The 20,219-nt window shown below is 40.3% G+C and overlaps 1 protein-coding gene across 1 annotated transcript in view; it reads right to left on the reverse strand.

Annotated features, from left to right (window-relative positions):
* Nucleotides 1-20,219, reverse strand: part of plekhg7 (pleckstrin homology domain containing, family G (with RhoGef domain) member 7) — a 100,426-nt gene that overhangs the window by 10,402 nt on the left and 69,805 nt on the right. The window contains exons 6-14 of the mRNA XM_028815482.2: nt 16,703-16,852; nt 15,653-15,748; nt 13,696-13,797; nt 10,824-10,937; nt 10,543-10,717; nt 8,227-8,342; nt 5,620-5,710; nt 5,443-5,522; nt 280-433 (exon numbers count right to left, since the gene is read on the reverse strand). Coding sequence (XP_028671315.2) covers nt 280-433; nt 5,443-5,522; nt 5,620-5,710; nt 8,227-8,342; nt 10,543-10,717; nt 10,824-10,937; nt 13,696-13,797; nt 15,653-15,748; nt 16,703-16,852 — 1,078 coding nt within the window. The remainder of the gene's footprint in view (nt 1-279; nt 434-5,442; nt 5,523-5,619; nt 5,711-8,226; nt 8,343-10,542; nt 10,718-10,823; nt 10,938-13,695; nt 13,798-15,652; nt 15,749-16,702; nt 16,853-20,219) is intronic.

Here is a 20,219-nt window from a genome sequence, read left to right on the forward strand (position 1 = left end):
AAATCACGGACAGCACTCCCAACACAACACTGCAGCTGTTCACCTTTGGCACCAAAGCTACACGCTGGAACCTCCAAGCCACCCAAGTGACCGTAGGAGCAGTCAAAGATCACTTGACGAAACAGCGCTGTGAAACACTGAAAAAGGCAGATGCCAGAGTCACTAAGCAGGTCTCACTTGGCGAACATGAAACAGCAGACATCCGTACATTTACATCATAAACGGTCCAGAAGCGGAGAAGTCACTGAGAAGTGACAGAGCACAGCCTGCTTGGCCCACCTGAAGCATTCAGTTGGTCGACTGATTTTACTGCCACCCTGTCCAGTGAAAGCGGCTGGTCCAGGACTGTGAGCGTGCAACCTTCTTTGAAGAGAGTCTGCAACTCTTGATTGGTCTGAAGACGTAAAGTGCCAAGCTCAGAGCCAACAGATTTCTGGGAAAATGAAAATAAACAAGTCAGTGGCCAATCTAGAAAAGCTTTTTGTAAAAAAAAATATCACTACAGCCATACAGGATGTGCAAAAGTATCAGAGTGCAGGCAGGTCTGCGAGAGGGCACTGATGTCCACACTCCGAGCCCCCGCTGAGATTCTCCTTGACATCCATTGGCATTCAAGTCGCCTTAGCAGGAAGGGGGACGTTGTCTGTGCTCCATCAGAAGCCTACAGTCTGGCTTTAATCTGTCCCTACACTCCAAGTGCAACACACAGGGGGACTGGGGCTCCATAATGAATCCTGTGGATTCCCAGAATTCATTAAAATCAACATTATTAATAATAGTGTGTTGTAAATCGCTCAGTGTCCATTTTGGAATTTGCAAGGAAAAGGCTCTTCACCGGCAGGGGAAGGCACTAGATAACAAAGGGAGGCTTAACCACTTTGAGACATACGGCGAGGGTTATGAAGAGTGTGTTCAGCCTGGAGTAGTATCACGCTAGCTACATCTTATTCCCAGTTCATATTTCCTGTTTTCCAGGTGTTCCCTATGGATTGTAAAAAGTGGAAGGCGATGCCATTGGTCTCATTAGTCTAATCTTACAGGACACTGTCACTATCTATCTATTGTGACTCAGCAAACAAGCTCATTATTGGGATGAACCTGTGGCCGTGCCACTGAGAGGACTTCAGCTCCCAGCAGTCAGCAGGAACATGCTGGAGCTGACAGGAGGAGGCCTTAACTGATGTCCAGTGTTCAAGTGGAGCAGCGACACTCTTTCACACACAGCGCCTAATTGTGTGTCACAAAAAGTGGCTGTTCTGTGCGATGCTGCTGTGAAGTACAAGGCAGCTTGACATTTGATTGTAAATTGTGCATCTGTACTGACTGTACTGTATTTTCTTTTATGAAAGGGGTCAGAAGATAAGAACGTAGCCAGGAGTTCATTCCAACATGGATACCAAAGAGTGCAGGCCGATCGATCGTCAAGTTTAAAATGCAAGGCAAAATCAAAGTCCTAAGGAAAACAGCAATTTAAATATTGGGAAGTCTTAACAAGAATTTGAAACTTGGGAGACAAAAGGGATGTGTGTATTGCTTTTTTATATGGACCTTCTGCTGACTACACATGCGGTGTGTTCTTGGGTGGTTCTGGGATAGACTGCTATGGCAATGGCCAACACCATCGCTCCAAAACTAGTGCCGCTTTTAATAAAACTAATACGCCGTTGCGGCACAGCAGTAAATATTCATTACCTTTTCATTTCACCGTAAAATGAAAAACAAATGTTATTTTCAGATCTCTTGAAGTTCAAAACCCATAATTGGACACATATTTATTGAACATCTATCCAGGAAAAGCTACAAAAATGAATTCAGTCTGCTAATCGCTACAGTATCTGTGCATAAAGCATCCATCTACTTGTGATATGCGTATGTGTTCTCCATTGCTGGAACACTAACAGGACCCGATCACACACTGCTTACAGGATCTGTTGCCATGCAACTCTACTCAAGTAGCTGTCACATGACAGGAGGGGTGAGGGAAATAAAAGGGGAGCCTGGCGGAGGCTCGCCATTCAAACACTGTGCACCCTGTCTGTGTGAAAGCTTCGCGTTTTGTGTTGCTTTGTTTCCTGAGTTGTCGTTTTTAGTGTTTTTGACCCATACTTATTTATTCTTTTTATTAACTTTTTTAGAAACGTTGCCTGTCTTTTTATATTCTAACTTTCTACCTGCTTCTTGGATTACTGTGCTTCAATTTCAGCCTTTTTAAAGGTATGTGAAATATTTTTTATCTGCTCATTATGCCACTGAAGTGTTCATCTTACCCTGTTCAGCACACCATCCTCGGTGGTCTTCAGGGTGACATGTTGCAACAAAATCCTGCCAATGCAGGTGCTAGGTGGGTGCATTTGGCTGGCTTGCAGGATAGTTTTGGCCTTATGTGAGTCTGTCAAATGTTAAACGATGAAAGCCCTTCTTTGCCAAACATACAAATCCATCATTACGTCCATTTCCTGAATCTTTTTAATTGAGTTCAGGGACGCAACGGATGGAGCAAATCCCAGAAGAATGAGACATGGAGCAGGAATCAGCCCTGGATGGGAGACCAGGGAATTCACACACATACTCACACTGGCCTGATTAAAAGTGAACCTTGACATGCACAAGCTACAGACTGTGGTCAAAATATGCAGATGGTGCACAGCCCATGACCAAAGTGGGATTGTCACCCAGGTCTTCTTGAAATTGTGAAGGATTAGCGCTAGCCACTGCACCAAAAGGCTATCACAGGCCTGATTATTTAGAGCAACCACATTCCGAAGAGGCTCCTCCATACATCAAAATGATTGGGTTTGTTGTACAACTGCTGTTTTTCATATTGAAGGGGAAACAAGGCCATGAGATGGACGAGTGTCCAGTACGTGGACAGTTCCTGCTTTAAACCTGATGCTACTGGCATAGGCTCAACTCTGAACTGTGTTAAGCAGCCTCCAGAATTTTGCATGAATTTTTCAGGATGGTCAGTTCAGGTGGCAGCACAAATCACTCACTGTACACATGTTCATGATACAAAGGCACACTGTACGTGAAACCTGATCTGTCACATTTAAAAGAATGGCATATTGAAATCAATTACTAATTTCTGACCATTTCTAATGCTCCCACAGTGAAGTGATAATTCCAAGTAGTCTGCTGCCTTTTGAAATCTTCTTATTTGTTATATATATTTATGAGTTATTATACATACATACAGTCATAAGAAAAAGTTTGGGAACCCCTCTTAATTCTTTGGATTTTTGTTTATCTTGGCTGAGCTTTCAAAGTAGCAACTTCCTTTTAATATATGACATGCCTTATGGAAACATTATGGTAGTATTTCAGCAGTGACATTAAGTTTATTGGATTAACAGAAAATATACAATATGCATCATAACAAAATTAGTCAGGTGCATAAATTTGGGCACCCCAACAGAGATATTACATCAATACTTAGTTGAGCCTCCTTTTGCAAATATAACAGCCTCTAGCCACCTCTATAGCCTTTGATGAGTGTCTGGATTCTGGATGGAGGTATTTTTGACCATTCTTCCACACAAAATCTCTCCAGTTAAGTTCAATTTGATGGCTGCCGAGCATGGACAGCCTGCTTCAAATCATCCCATAGATTTTTGATGATATTCAAGTCAGGGGACTGTGACGGCCATTCCAGAACATTGTACTTCTCCTTCTGCATGAATGCCTTTGTAGATTTCGAACTGTGTTTTGGGTCATTGTCTTGTTGGAATATCCAACCCCTGTATAACTGCAACATTGTGACTGATGCTTGAACATTATCCTGAAGAATTTATTGATATTGGGTTGAATTCATCCGACCCTCAACTTTAACAAGGGCCCCAGTCCCTGAACTAGCCACACAGCATGATGGAACCTCCACCAAATTTGACAGTAGGTAGCAGGTGTTTTTCTTGGAATGTGGTGTTCTTCTTCTGCCATGCAAAGTGCTTTTTGTTATGACCAAGTAACTCGATTTTTGTCTCATCAGTCCAGCACTTTGTTCCAAAATGAACCTGGTTTGTCTAAATGAGCATTTGCATACAACAAGCGACTCTGTTTGTGGCGTGAGTGCAGAAAGGGCTTCTTTCTCATCACCCTGCCATACAGATGTTCTTTGTGCAAATTGCGATGAATTGTAGAACGATGTACAGATACACCATCTGCAACAAGATGTTCTTGCAGGTCTTTGGAGGTGATCTGTGGGTTGTCTATAACCATTCTCACAATCCTGCACATATGCCGCTCCTGTATTTTTCTTGGCCTGCCAGACCTGCTGGGTTTAACAGCAACTGTGCCTGTGGCCTTCCATTTCCTGATTCCATTCCTTACAGTTGAAACAGACAGTTTAAACCTCTGAGATAGCTTTTTGTAGCCTTCCCTAAACCATGATACTGAACAATCTTTGTTTTCAGATCTTTTGAGAGTTGCTTTGAGGATCCCATGCTGTCGCTCTTCAGAGGAGAGTCAAAGTGAAGCACAACTTGAAACTGACCACCTTAAATACCTTTTCTCATGATTGGACACACCTGTCTATGAAGTTCAAGGCTTAATGAGCTAATCCAACCAAGTTGGTGTTGCAAGTAATCAGTATTGAGCAGCTACATGCATTCAAATCTGCAAAATTACAAGGGGACCCAAATTTTTGCACAGCCAGTTTTTCACATTTCATTTAATTTCATACAACTAAATACTGCTTCACTTAAAGTCTTTGTTCAGAAAACACCCCAGTGCTCAGATGATCCTAGGAAATGAAAGACATACCACTGTTATCTTTTTTGTTAAAAGTAAATTATTACGCAGGCTGAGAGGGGTTCCCAAACTTTTTTATATGACTGTAATAAATGGTGAAGCCCCAACTTTAAACTCGCCAGTTATGTCTGCCTTGAGAATTGTTTCGTAATTTCAAGAGACCCTCATCCATTCACTCATTTGGACTTGTACCCGTGCAGGCCATTTCCTGTACCTTCACACTGTCTCACTTTTGTGATGTCCCCTTCTTTGCACTTTTAGATTGTAACTGCACTTATTTCATATGGTTCTGTTCACGCCACCTGTGTGCAGTGTGGCCCCCGGTATCTGTGGGTGCTGCCTTTCCTGCTCCTAATTCTGTGTGCTGTTTTTGAATTGTAATCATGTTGTTTACTTCATGATGTGTTGTTTGCTCTTTATTGCCCCTTTTGATTTTCCTTGCTCTTTATTTACTTTCTTTCCATTTTTGCTACTGTAGTGTCATTAATCACATGTGGCAGCATCTTAGGATAGGCAACCATTTCATTGCAGGGTATCAACACATAACCTCACATGGACATCTGTGAGATGTGGGAAGAAAACTCAGAGACACTGCCAAATGGTGCTGTGCCATGTAAAGAGCATGCCACTTGGGCACTGCCAACACTGTAGCATGCATTACAAAAAGTGATAGTGTGATCTCTTTATTGTTCTTACCTTTTTACTCCTTTTAACTTTGGTAATTAAAATAAAAACATCAAACAGCAATACACAGACGTCTCGGAGTTTTGTACTTTCTGCAAAAAGAAAAAAAATAAGACTTGGTGTTACATTGTCACCTTCTCAAGAACACATTTTCTGTTGTTGGTCAATGTTTATTCAAGAAATGCCTACCTACTAAAACAAGACGCCCTTCATATAAAAGGTTTCGATTGGATGACACAACATTTTCAAGGCTGCTCTGCTTCACCAAATGTTTTAAACTCTGTAAGACAAAATCCATGTGAATATATCCTTAACGTATAATGTCTGTGTAGGTCTTTTTTGGAGTGATGTCATTTTCCTCCCACATCCCAAAGCTGTACATCATTGTTAAAAGAGCACTCTGAATTTACCTGAATGTGCCCTGTGATGCACTGGCAGCCAGTCTTGGGCAGCTCCCTGCCTTGCACTCAGTGCATTATGATTGTGTAACACCATACACCACTCTGATGCTGTTTTTGTAGTATTATTGTGTGGTAATATTTCAATGTATATAGTACAGCGGATGATTTAATGTCAGTCCCCTAAACAAAAGTATAGTGCCTAAAACTCCTTTTGACTGAGACTTCAGGGACTGTAAGTAAATGGATAAAAATACAAATTATAGGAAAATACAGAAATGCATTCACTGCTTGAAAGTAAGTAGGGGCACAAAGGTTCAACAGTACTAAACAACAAAGATTTTTACTTTAAAAAAACTAGGGGGCTTCGCCAACCCCCCTGCCTGCACTACACGCCAGCCACTTCACGTCTCTGTCGCTCGCGTATGTGGATTTCACTTTCACCAAACAACAAAACTTTTAATTCTCGCGGATAGGCCTCTTCATTGGGAAGAAACACTACTTTTTCCTGAACACGAATTAGATGATCTACAAGTCTCCGACTTAAAGTTTAAAGCCAAACAATATCTACATACTTCTGTCATTTCACTTATGTCCATATATTCGATCTCTTTTCGCTTTTACCATTTCGTCAATATCGCATTGAATTTTGATTCCGTGTTTGGAATTACATCGTGACAATGCAACGTATAACTGGCCGTGAATGAATATCGTTTCTTTCTCTCTACATGAACTGTGTCTGACAATAGGATTCACACAAATGAGAAGTGATTGAACCGTGTGCGTGGTTGTAAATGTTTTCGATGTGGGCAGGACTTTTCCAAATCTCTTTGCATAAAGTCTTGTTTCGCAAGGTTTAAATTTTCTCATGTGGGATTTCACTTTCACCAAGTAATAAATCTTTTAATTCTCGCAGACAGGCCTCTTCATTGGGAAGAAACACTACTTTTCCCTGATGGCAACACAAATTAGACGATCTACAAGTCTCCGACTTAAAGTTTAAAGCCAAACAATATCTACATACTTCTGTCATATCACCTATGTCCATATATTCAATCTCTTTTCATTTTTACCTTTTCGTCAATATCGCATTGAATTTTGACTCCGTGTTTGGAATTACATCGTGACAACGCAACGTATAACTGCCCATGAGTGAATATCGTTTTCTTTTCGTTGTTCTGTTATTTCACCGAGTAATAATTTCCATTTGTTTGTACTAATACAATCTTTACTATCATTTTTTTTTTGATGCTTTCGAATTTTCATACTTCCATTATCTCCAACCTGCTCTGCATGTGTATCTCACCAACGTTTTTGAGTTCTTTACGACATTCTACTTTGTCATCTACTCTTTGTCTTTTATTTCCGGCCCTGGGTGTGTTTAAATCGCTTGGCACAAAGTCTCGTATCGCAGGATGTGAAAATGTCTCTCTGAGAAAGTCATGTCTCGTCTCTTTTCCCAAGATTTTTTTATTATAATAGAGAGATAAAGATAAACAATTATACAATTATTGTGTAGGCCTATCTAAATGGGTACCTGGTCCAAGAGGCTGCTGTCCTTTTCTTTTTCCTCTCTCTCTGCTTCAGCCTTCTGTCTAACTGTTATTATTACTTTATTTGTAGCCCCCCATCTATAATGTACAATCCTTTATGCCTGGTGTGATTTGACCTCAACAAGAAACCCGAGTACCCTGAGAAGAATCTACACAGACATGGTAAGAAAGTCCACACTCCAAGAAGAAAGGGAGTAGCATAGCGTTAACTGCTGTGATCCCCAGTAGATATCATCCACCTTCAGACCCACTTCACAGCTGGGGGGGAACTTACACCAGCATTGTTGAGTGCCAACGCAGAAGCCTGACTGAGACATGGCGCCAGTCCATTATGGCACTCTTGTAGTGGACCTGACACATGGGAGGAGCGCTGACCTACCCAGAGAAAAATCAACACAGGCTCAGGAATGACGGACAACCGGAGAGCACCGGGGTCTGAGCTGTAACTCAAACTCATGACTACCCCATATATGATATATACCGTAATATTTGATGAATTGTTCACATAGTATTCATTTTTATAAACTAATACAATCACCATGTTCCACTACAAATCTATGGCATACAAGAAAGCAATAATGTTTTAAGTAAAGAATTTTTCATATACACAGTTTTCAGTGATGATGGCCTTTTTTCTTGTACTTGTGCTTTGAGCTCAGCTTATGGCCATCTTCAGTTCTCTACACTAAATGTTTCCTTTCTTGTTACCCCTGTCAATTCTTTAAAGCTTGACTCTCACTCCTAACCTGGACTTTTACCCCTTTTCATGTCTCTTTGTTGAACCTCCTACAAATCCTCTGGTAAAATTGAACCCTCCCTGCCTCTAAAGCAGCCTGGCTACTTACATCAGGAATAAAGGGTCTTTTATCACATTCCCAAACCGGAGTCCAGATGAGTAATCCTTGCAGTTGTTGGACCTTATGGAAGCTGTCGAGCCACTTTACTTTTCCATCAAGGTCTTCTGTAGAATCAAAAGACAGTGAAGAAATATATAGTCTGAGACAAAGCGAATGTTTAATATGATGATTGTCCAGGAAAAAAGCTGCGTGCACATACAGTATCAGTTAACATTGCAAATGTAAACATTAATAACAGCAGCTTTCTATTTCTACATTCAATGATTGTTTTCGAACTTAAGAGGTTTGACAAATGAAAGGGGACCATCCAGACCATGTCACTTGTTTTGTTAGATGCTAGCTAAATTGCCCAATCCATATACTTTTTAAAAGCTGTCAGTTTTATTTTCGACTAAAAAACTCAGTCGTTTGTTTGTTAAAGATTCCCACAACCCTTTTTTGAAATGCCTCTTGGCTTCAGTCCTAAATGCACTTCCTTGTCTTTGAGTAGCCATCTATTACTTTATTGAAGCAATTCTGTGAGGGCCAATTTCATCATTAAAACTTTTTATACTTTAAAAAGGTCAAAGGATTACTACGAAATATTGTAGTAAGTTGTTTTCTTTACAGGCACAAACCATAAAACCACTAATAGAAACACATTACCACACTACTTTAGCATCTTATTCCATGTGTTAACAGTTCTCTGTGTGAAGAAAAACTTCCTAACATTTGTGTGAAATTTACCCTTAACAAGTTCCCAACTGTGTCTCCATGTTCTTGATAAACTCATTTTAAAGTAACAGTCTCGATCCACTCTACTAATTCCCTTCTTCATTTTAAACATTTCAATCATGTCCCCTGTTAATAATCTTTTGCTTAAACTGAAAAGGCTCAGCTCTTTTAATCTTTCCTCATAGCTCATCCCCTGTAGCCTTGGAATCAGCCCAGTCACTCTCCTCTGGACTTTATTTGCAGTGCTGTCTGTTTTATAGCCTGGAGACTAAAACTGCACACACTACTCCAGTTGAGACCTCATCAGTGTGTTATAAAGCTTGAGCATAAACTCCTTGGACTTGTACTCCACACACCGTGCTATAGTAACCTAACATTTTGTTTGCCATCTTCATGGCTTCTGACCACTGTCTGGCAGTTCTAAATCCTAAATCCTTCTCATAAGGTGTACTCATGATTTTCAGACCTCCCATTGTGTATTCAGACCTAACATTTTTACTTCCTACATGTAATACTTTACATTTATTTGCATTAAATTTCATCTGCCTTAAATTTGGCCAAACTTATATGCTGTCCAAGTCCCTCTGTAATGAGCTGACCGATTCGAGATTATCTGTCATCCCAGCACCTGATGTTGCCTGCAATGTGCCCGAGTCCTCACAGCTCTACCTTAAATTTAGTGAATTTGGTAAAAAGACAAATGTATGGATGTTACCTGAAGCTCATGCACTTCCTTTCCTTACCTCACATCAGAGAAATGGACCCAGTGATTATCATTATACATCATAAGGTACACCATGAGTTATGCCAAATTATGAAGCAGAGCTTTAAATTTGAGGGAGCCCATTCTTAATGGTGAATCTGGGCAATTGACGATGGTTATGACTGGCTGATAACAATGGCACCGTCTGATATAGTGTGTCATATGGTAGAGCAGAATTTATGTTGCTTTTTCAATTACTACCACCAAATGAAATGTGTAATCTAAAATGACTTAATATTTGTGTAGCGCTATCTATTGGAATGACAACTGCAATGCATTTTTTTAATAAAAAATGTTTGTGATGCTCAATTTTTTGTAATAACAGGTACAGCAATCAGACAGACACACAGACACTTGTCCTTTTAGTAAGGTGGATTAAGTCACTGCTTTTACGAATCTCATGCCAAATGACATATGACAGAGACATACGTATGCATTAGATGGTACACAACAAACGTGAACACTGAGGTCTGCGTTGATTACTTAGATTTCAACCCGTCTTTGACAGGTAGTGCTGCTAGTCAACAAATGTAAAACTTGTTATAAACAATCATACTATATTCTGATCTTTGTAAGCTGCCTTGGATAATGACATCAGTCAAATGGATAAGTATAACGTCATAGTTGCATCTGTCTGGGCAGCTTGATATTCCACACATTTGGAGGCAGCCTCACAGACGTGTAAAACCATGAGAATATATGCTTGCTATATTCACTTTTTACCTTTCAACAGTTCATTTGTAATTTATCTCACTCTGAAAGATATATTTTCAGAACAGAATAACTTCAAACAGGCAGCCGTGAGAGATCCCCAGACTGCCACTTACCTATTGAACCCTCTACCAGGTCCACCACAGACTGAAGGGATTTTCGGTCTTCATCACTGCTGCATTTCTTGGCTATGTTTTTGAGCAGCAGTGGATATCTGGTGAACCTCTGCATCGGAGTCACCAGGAGGTCAGCAAGTTGTAGCCTCTTGCATTGTTCATTCCGCTCACACCACTGACAAAGAGAAAACAAAACAGCGGGCTGAGACACTGGGCAGGTGAAGCAGCTACCAGGTTTTTATTTCAGATTTCAAGAATATGTCATAAACTGAAGTAAGTACTTTAAGATATGTGGTGAAGTCTTCTCTTTGCTTCAGAGTGTCCAGGTAAAACACAGCAGATGAGTAATTGAGACAGTATGTCTGCAGGCACAGGCACACGCTTTCTTTGAAATGCTGAAACATAAAATGAGAAAATATATTACTTTAGCATGTATTATATAGAGTCAACTCTATTGCAACTGAAATTAAAATTAGACTAAACAGAACTCTTCCCAAAGCAAGTTATACACCTATACATTTTTTTTTATCTTTTCACCACTCAAAGAAAAAAGAATAGAAAATACAAAGGCATCCTTGGCTGAAGTGACCTTTTCCGGTAAAGGCTTGTGAACGTTGGTGCCACCTTGTTTGCTTAAACAGTCAGTCATTCTCTAACCCATGCAGTCCTGAGCAGGATCACGGGGGTCTGCTGAAGCCTATGCCAGCTAGTATAGGCCCTGGACAAGGTGCCAGTCCATTGCAGTTTACTTAAATAATTTTTTATAAGAAAAACATTTTGATAAAATCTTAAGCCTCGTATAAAACCATCCAAGTCTCCGTGATGGTGTAGTGCAGTTAGAGAAATGGCTGCAGTTTTCATTTTATGTGACAGTTGTTTTCCAGCCATTAGCAGGAAGTGATTAGCACTGTTTGCTTTCCAGTGTTTGAGGTCCAGACTTGACTGGCTCCTGTTCCAACACACTGAATATGTTCTTTCAGCAGATTACAGTGGAACCTCGGGTCACGACCGTAATTCGTTCCAAAACTCTGGTCGCAACCTGATTTGGTCGTGACCCGAAGTAATTTCCCCCATAGGATTGTATGTAAATACAATTAATCCGTTCTGGACCGTACGAGCTGTATGCAAATATATATACATTTTTAAAGATTTTTAAGCACAAAAATAGTTAATTATACCATAGAATGCACAGCGTATTAGTAAATTAAATGTTTACTTACTTCTTCTGCTCTCTCTCTCGCTCGCTTGCTCGCTGCACAGGGAATGCACAGGGAGAGACTGAACACGTGTGGAAATCATCGGTGCGTACGAACCGGAAGGGAAACTGGCTTGTTCAGCACCAGAGTGTGTGGTCGTGAACAGATGCAAAAGTTTGGCGAACTTTTTGGTCGTAACCCGATCTGTACATGGTCCGAGACGTTCGTGACCCAAGGTTCCACTGTATTTAAAAAGAGAACTGACCTCCAATCATCAGAGTGAATTGGGAGGAGTTTCGTGTCACCTTTGAATTATTTTCAGTCAATTTTGATCACGTTACCAATCATTACGTACACATACAACCTCTGGGTTGGGGTGCTGTGGCACATTTTTCACCTAATATTCTGTGCCAAGGTTTATATTTACATTTCTTTGCTTAGCAGAAGCTTTTAGCCAAAGCAACTTACAAAGGAGGTTAACCACAGTCTAAGGACTGTTGAAGTAGGACTGGTTACAAAAGTTGATCACCATAAGTTACCTAGCTGTTTAGCGTGGCTAGCGCTGCTTCCTCCTATCACGTGAGGCCTGTGGCTTGCTCTCTATGTGCTGTTTTTATTTGTTTTCCCTGTGTTTGTGACAGTTCTCCTCCCACATTCCAAAGACAGGCAGGTTTGGACAACTGGTGACTGTAAATTGAAAGTGGGTCTGTTGTGAATGTACTCTCAGATGGAATGGAGGCTCAGTTATCTTGTGCCCTGAGACGCTGTGATAAACTCTTGTCCCTGTGATGATGTACTAAATTCACTGCACTAGAAAATAGATGTACAGGTGGACTTTGGTTTAGGTTTGTACCAAAACAAAATATGTAAAGTGTTAAACCTTAGATTCTGAGTGGAAACTATCAAGTATCAAGAGTATTTATTGTCATTTCACCCATATACAGTAGTACAGCATACAGTGAAACGAAACAACGTTCCTCCAGGTCCATAGTGCTACATAAAACACAGGACAACAAAGAATCCACGACACTTAACATAAAGACACTTAATATATAACAAAGTGCATGTGAGTCAAATGTGCAAACATGTGCAACACTGCAGAACAGAACACATATATCAGTTATCAGACCGGTCCATGAGTGTTCAGGAGTCTGACTGCTTGGGGGAAGAAACTGTTACACATTCTGGTGGTGAGGGCCCAAATGCTTCGGTACCTTTTTCTCAATGGCAGGTGTGTAAACCATGAATGTGAAGGGTGTGTTGGATCATTTACAATGCTGGTGGCTTTGTGGATGCAGTGTGTGGTGTAAATGTCCATGATGGAGGGAAGAGAGACACCGATGATCTTCTCAGCTGTCTTCACTATCTGTTATAGGGCTTTGCGATCCCCGACCGTGCAATTTCCAAACCAGACAGTGATGCAGTTGCTCAGGATGCTCTCTATGGTTCCTCAGTAGAATGTTGTTAAGAGTAGCTGGTGGTAGATGGGCTTTCCTCAGCCTACGCAGGAAGTAGAGCCGCTGCTGGGCTTTTTTGGCTAAAGAGCTGGTGCTGTGGGACCAGGTGAGGTTCTCTGTCAGGTGGACACCCAGTAATTTGGTGCTATTGACGACCTCCACAGTCGAGCCGTCAATGTTCAGTGGCAGATGGTCACTCTTAGTCTTACTAAAGTCAACAATCATCTCCTTTGTTTTGTCTACATTCAGAGACAGGTTATTGGCTTTAGACCAGTACGTTAACCGCTGCACCTCTTCTCTGTATGCTGACTCATTGTTGTTGCTGATGAGACCCACCACAGTCGTGTCATCGGCTAATTTTATGAAACACCCGAAACTAGAAAAGGTCATCAGTGAGGCCTCTACCAGTGTCTTAAAATGAAATGTTTTTTGATCAAAAATGATTACTACCTTTCAAAATATCACCCTTATCCAACAGAGTGCGACCCCATCATACTTGCCTTGATGAGTACATTCCTCAGGGTTACAGTAGTTTTCAGCTCTGATTTCCTCCAGGTGTCTCTAATAGCCCAAAGCAGACTGCTCATGAATCCAAAGCTTACCTGGGACGTGATGAGAGAAGGGTTTATTCTAAATGGACTATGTCGCATTTCAGAACAGATAGGCATGTCAGAAACATGTAAAGATCTCCATTTGTTATTACTGTCCAGCTATCAGTCCAACCTTGGTACACACATAGAAAATGTAAAAGCAGCAGTAAATAATCTCTCCACACATCTTTTATGACCAAATACCACTTTGCTGAACTGACAGGACATGTTTGCAGATCAAATGATTTTCTAAACTGATACTGTAGGTGAGAGCAAATACAGTAAGTCTGACCTGCTCTGGTCTCCCTGAAAAGTTAAAATATAAGCAGATGGGAATAAAAAGGCCTTCACCTAGCTAATAAGGAGAAGTGGTGGAGATGTTCTGTGTCCAAAGACTGCCTTATTATACATAAAGGGACAGGTGACTCAATGGACTCTCAGACCACTGCTCCCAGTTAGTTAGAGATCACCTAAAGTTCTGAGGCGCATCAAGTGACAAGCCAACTAGTGTTTAAAGGGGCAATCAGTCCAGCTGAATGTTTAATTTCTTTGCTACACATAATTTTGCTGACGACACTGCTATCGTGGGCTGCATCAGGAGTGGGCAGGAGGAGGAGTATAGAAACCTCATCAAGGACTTTGTTAAATGGTGCGACTTAAACCACCTACAACTGAACACCAGCAAAACCAAGGAACTGGTGGTGGATTTTAGGAGACCCAGGCCCCTCATGGACCCCGTGATCATCAGAGGTGACTGTGTGCAGACCTATAAATACCTGGGAGTGCAGCTGGACGATAAATTGGACTGGACTGCCAATACTGATTCTCTGTGCAAGAAAGGACAGAGCCGCCTGTACTTCCTTAGAAGACTGGCATCCTTCAACATCTGCAGTAAGATGCTACAGATGTTCTATCAGATGGTTGTGGCGAGTGCCCTCTTCTACGCAGTGGTGTGCTGGGGAGGCAGCATTAAGAAGAAGGATGCCTCACGCCTGGACAAACTGGTGAGGAAGGCAGGCTCTATTGTTGGCATAGAGCTGGACAGTTTGACATCCGTAGCAGAGCAACGGGCGCTCAGCAGGCTCCTATCAATTATGGAGAATCCACTACATCCATTAAACAGTGTCATCTCCAGACAGAGGAGCAGTTTCAGCGACAGACTGCTGTCACTGTCCTGCTCCACTGACAGACTGAGAAGATCATTCCTCCCCCAAACTATGCGACTCTTCAATTCCACCAGAGGGGGTAAACGTTGAACATTATTCAAGTTATTGTCTGTTTTTTACCTGCATTTTTTATTACTCTTTAATTTAATATTTTTTGCTGCTGGAGTATGTGAATTTCCCCCTGGGATTAATAAAGTATCTATCTATCTATCTATCTATCTATCTATCTATCTATCTATCTATCTATCTATCTATCTATCTATCTATCTATCTATCTATCTATCTATCTATCTAATGAGGCTGCCATAAAATACAGCCTTGGCATATTTTTTGTTTCCCTAAGATTACTCCATGTGCATTATTCCTAAATCCAAGGCCCTAAAGAAACCACTGGTGGGCCTTTCTGATCAACTTCAGCTAACGATAACTTAGTTTTGAGTAAAATAAGCAGCAAGACGCTACAATAAAAGTGACCCTGTATTAAATTTGAGAGGAGGATATCGTTCCCATTGGTGCAACACAAGAAATGAAAATGAGTCAAAAGGATTTTTACAATAGACAGTGTTTCCTAATGTATGCTTTTTTAGGATATTACAACAATAGTTAAAATTATTCATTTTCTTATTCAAGGCTCCCAAAGGTCTGTAAAGGCTGAAACGTCTGATTGCTGATTTCACAAAAGTGCCAGATAGCTCTCTTACCAAACAAAGGTCCTTCACATTGGCAAAAAGTCGCCAAGTATCCACATCCAGAAGGCATTCGCCACTCTGTAGAGTTGTTAGTGTGCTCAGAAAAACCTGTGAAAATAAGCACAAAAATACACTGTACTGTTAAGGTCCCATATATGTTAAAGAGCAGAGTGCCTCCTAAATGTAAAAAATACCCAGTTATTCACATCGAGAACATGCACCACATTCTAAGACACCCAAAAGAGATTACTTATTCAAAAAAAAAATGGAAGTGCAAGGAAGTGCTATACAGTATAAACTGCAAAGAACTGTCAGTGTAAAGCGTCAAACAGTCATGTCTAACTTCTTGTCCCAAATCCCCACCTTTGTCACCTCTCATTTTTGTAAACATTTCAGTCACTTCCAAGGGCTGAGTTGCCCCATTCAGCCATAGGACCAACAAGTCACAGTGTCCCCTGACTGGCCATGTATGCATTTCTTCAAATTTACCAATAAGGCTAGGTTTAGGGTTGCATATTTACACCCGAAAACATCATACTTGTTTAACTCGGGGTTGCTGAGGCCACAGCTTATCCCAGCAGTACCAGATGTTACGTACGCAGGAAGGAGACTCAACCACTGCAGGCCCCCTCATCCACACACTCATACTCATAAGGGGCCTTTTTAGGGTTTGCCAATTAACCTTACCTACACATCTTTGGGGATGGAGGAGGAAGACCCATACACACACACGTAGGGAAAACATGCAAATTCTAGTGACAGGCAAAAAAAAATGCTCGATCTCCTTATACCAAGGAGTTGAAGAAAAAGAGAAGATTGCCCTCTATGGAATATGGAACCACTTCTGGGGAAACAGAAAGTTCTAGGGGCATTCTGGATGACATTGTGTTCTATTACTGTAGTGACCCCTGCTGTAGGCAGTGCACATGTCTGCTTTTTGCCAGCTTGGAAGGGTTCTACACAAAATAATCATATCTCAAATTCCAGCTCCCTCTCTGAACTGTTTTTTACAATTAAAGTAATAATAATCAAAACAATCCACATTCCCATCAGCGAGCTTACCTCTTTCAGCACCATCAGTTGGTCAAGAAAATAAACACATTCGCTAGTGAAGAGCTCCCATACAGCTTCATGCCGCTTAGAACCAGAGGGGCACTCTTCAATCAAGATGTCAGGGTGCTCCATCTGCACAAATTCTGACAGCGCTTTATCCTAAAATAAAAGACCATTTGAGACATTGGACTTGTGAGATCACGAGTGGCCCCACCAACCATTTAAAAAAAAAATTGCATTCATTAAAAGAACTTTGTGATGGCAAATCCCAAGAAGGAAGGTTTCAAATGAATGGTTGGAGTTGTCACAGTTTCTCCAAATGTTTGCTGTGTAAGGCAACTTTTGATTGCGCTAGCAGGGAAAGGGCACCACATGACAAAATATGAATGATGGCCCAGTAGGAGTGTGCGACATGTATCGTCTACGATAATATCTTAATTAGTGTTTTAACGACATGCAAGTTGAAATTATCGAGCATGTCACTTACTTTGCAAAAAACAAAGAAAAATACACTGTTAGAGTCTATTTCAAAAACCAAACACAGGGAACAGCGTCTGGTGATGCTGTCTCTGTGTGGTATCAAGTCTCAATCCAGACTCTTCTCCTGTGTACTTCTTAGTTGGTGGAATGGGCTGCCCACCTCCATCTCAGTGCATTTAAGAAGCAGTGGAAGACCCTTCTGTTCTGTGAATATCTGTCTAATTGAAAAGAAAAGAAAAAAAACTATGCTCTGTGATCTTCTACATTATTGGTTAAATTGTTGCTTACGTTTAATTGCTGTATTGATTGTAATCTATGATTGTAAATTTATTAGTTGTGCCAATCAACTTCTGGTACCTGTCTTATTACGCTTGCTGAACAAAATGTTACTCGATTGTTTACCTCTTTTGTACGTCGTTTTGGATGAAAGTGTCTGCCAAGCAAATGAATGTAAATGTAAATTAGTATTTTATACCCTTTGGATTCATATCGTATTCACATTAAGGGTAAGTGTCTGTTTAAAATGCTCTCATTATAATAGTTTGTTGGTCTTAGTGCAATTTTTTGTGTGAATCCTGTAGGCCACTTTGAAATGGTGTACTCATACTTGAGCATGGGAAAGGCATTATATAAATAAAATGTATTATTATTATTACTTGCACTGTTTGACCTCAGTAATACTTTCACTGGTGAGTTTAATGTTTTTGTGTAATTTTACTTCAGTTTTAAGTAAATAAATAAGACCTGTTGTTTTCATTAATCTCATTAGTAAGCTACAATTAGTATCCTATTAACAAGACAAAGCTGGATCAATAAGACTTTTAAAAAACAAGTTTTTAACACTAGAATTACCAGAGCCTACGAAAAAACTCATAGATCCATCCCACCTTAAATTGCTTCACACCTCTCCATCAGCGTTTTTTGTCCTGTAAATATGTCAATAAGCAGCAAGCAGCCTGCTATCACATCCCCCCCACCTGCCGCACAGTTTTCTCAGCTCAAGTCTGTTTACCTGCATGTCAGTTGCTTAGAGTTGTATAGAGTGAGAAGTCAAGCAAAATGACACCTTTTATAAATACTATTTCGTTATCTGGAACACATGCATTTCATATTTATGTAAACACATCGTTAAAACAGAAACATTTCTCATATTTTAGTAATAATTGACAAAAAGTAGACATGAAGTGTATAATGTGTGTAGCCTGAAGTCCAAATATCAAATAAACACTTTCACAAAAGGTACAAATATAACAGAGCAAGTGCGCTTCTATTCAAGACTATAACTGCAGAAAAAGAACCTGCGTTAGGGTGCGACATTGACACGCATTTGCTATGACCGCTTCGGTGGCGCAGTGGTAACAACTGTTGACTGGTAATCAAAACTTCACGGGTTCAACCCCTGTCGAGTCCGTTTTGAGAAGCGAGCTGCTCTTATTCTAACTATCATAGAATAAAAACATACAATTGATTTCAGTCTATAACAGCCGATGTAAATTTATGAGTTCACCTCTGCTATAGCGTGTCTTTATGTGAAAACAGCAGTGTCAGATGGGGGGGATGGGATCGTGAACATGACTAAGAGAATAAAACTGAATAAAAAAAAAACAAAGCTAACCTTTACAAGTATCATAAATTTACACCGGCTGTTACGGAGTGAAATCAAATGTATGTTTTTATTCTAAGATAGTAAGAATAAGAGCAGCTCACTTCTCAAAACGGACTCGACAGGGGTCGAACCCGTGAAGTTTTGATTACCAGTCAACAGCTGATACCGTTGCGCCACCGAAGCGGTCGTAGCAAATGCGTGTCAGTGTCGCACCCTAATGCGGGTTCTTTTTCTGCAGTTATAGTCTTGAATAGAAGCGCACTTGTTCTGTTATATTTGTACCTTTTGTGAAAGTGTTTATTTGTTATTTGGATTTCAGGCTTCACACATTATACACTTCATGTCTACATTTTGTCAATTATTACTAAAACATGAAAAATGTTTCTGTTTTAACAATGTGTTTACATAAACATGAAATGCATGTGTTCTAAATAACGATATAGTATTTATAAAAGGTGTCATTTTGCTTGACTTCTCACTCTATACAACTCTAAGCAACTGACACGCAGGTAAACAGACTTGAGCTGAGAAAATTGTGTGGGGGGATGTGATAGTAGGCTGCTTGCTACTTACTGACACATTTACAGGACAAAAGACGCTGATGGAGAGGTGTGAAGCGATTTAAGGTGGGACGAATCTGCGAGTATTTTCGTAGGCTTTGGTAATTCTAGTGTTAAAGGATGCAAAATATCGTCTAATTATCATTATCGTCAAAGTCAGAGAAAATATTGAGGTATTATTTTTTGCCAATATCACATATCCCTATGGTCCAATACTTTTGTGTTTGGTCAGTTGGCAGTTTCTCTTCACAGAAAGGCCACTGCTAGGAATAGATGTATGAAGAATGGTTATGTTAAAAGATATAATGTCCATTGAGAGGTTACTTGTTAAAGGCGTGTTCCATTCAAGGAAGTAGCCATCATGCACCCATGGCTGGTAGACCACCCTTCACCCTGCCCTTAAATATTCAGCTTCTGAAAATGGTTGAATGCCTCATATACTGTACATGAACCTCCATTAAGTTCTTGAAACTTTCCTGTCCCTGTGATTATTTCTATTCTATTATTTTTTCATCTAAGATGCCTCACTTAAAGGTTTTCCAAAGCTTTATCTGTCCTGGTGTCTATATAAACATATAATATATATATGTATATAAACTCCAGTTTCCGTATACGTCTTGCCTGAAGATGGGGCTTGAGTTGCCTCAAAAGCTTGCATATTGTAAGCTTTTTAGTTAGCCAATAAAAGGAGTCATTTTGCTTAACTTCTCACAACATCTATAATGGCTAACACGGTACAACACCCTAGTACTTTAAATAATGTACTGTAAATTATACCCTGCAGTTTGCTGTAATGCCATTTTTCCAAAAATTAAATGATTTAATTCATCAGTGAGCATTTAAGGTGGGTGCAGTAGATGGGGAGTTAAAGTGGTGTCTT

This window comes from Erpetoichthys calabaricus, chromosome 1 (assembly GCF_900747795.2).
Source record: "Erpetoichthys calabaricus chromosome 1, fErpCal1.3, whole genome shotgun sequence".
Taxonomy (NCBI): domain Eukaryota; kingdom Metazoa; phylum Chordata; class Cladistia; order Polypteriformes; family Polypteridae; genus Erpetoichthys; species Erpetoichthys calabaricus.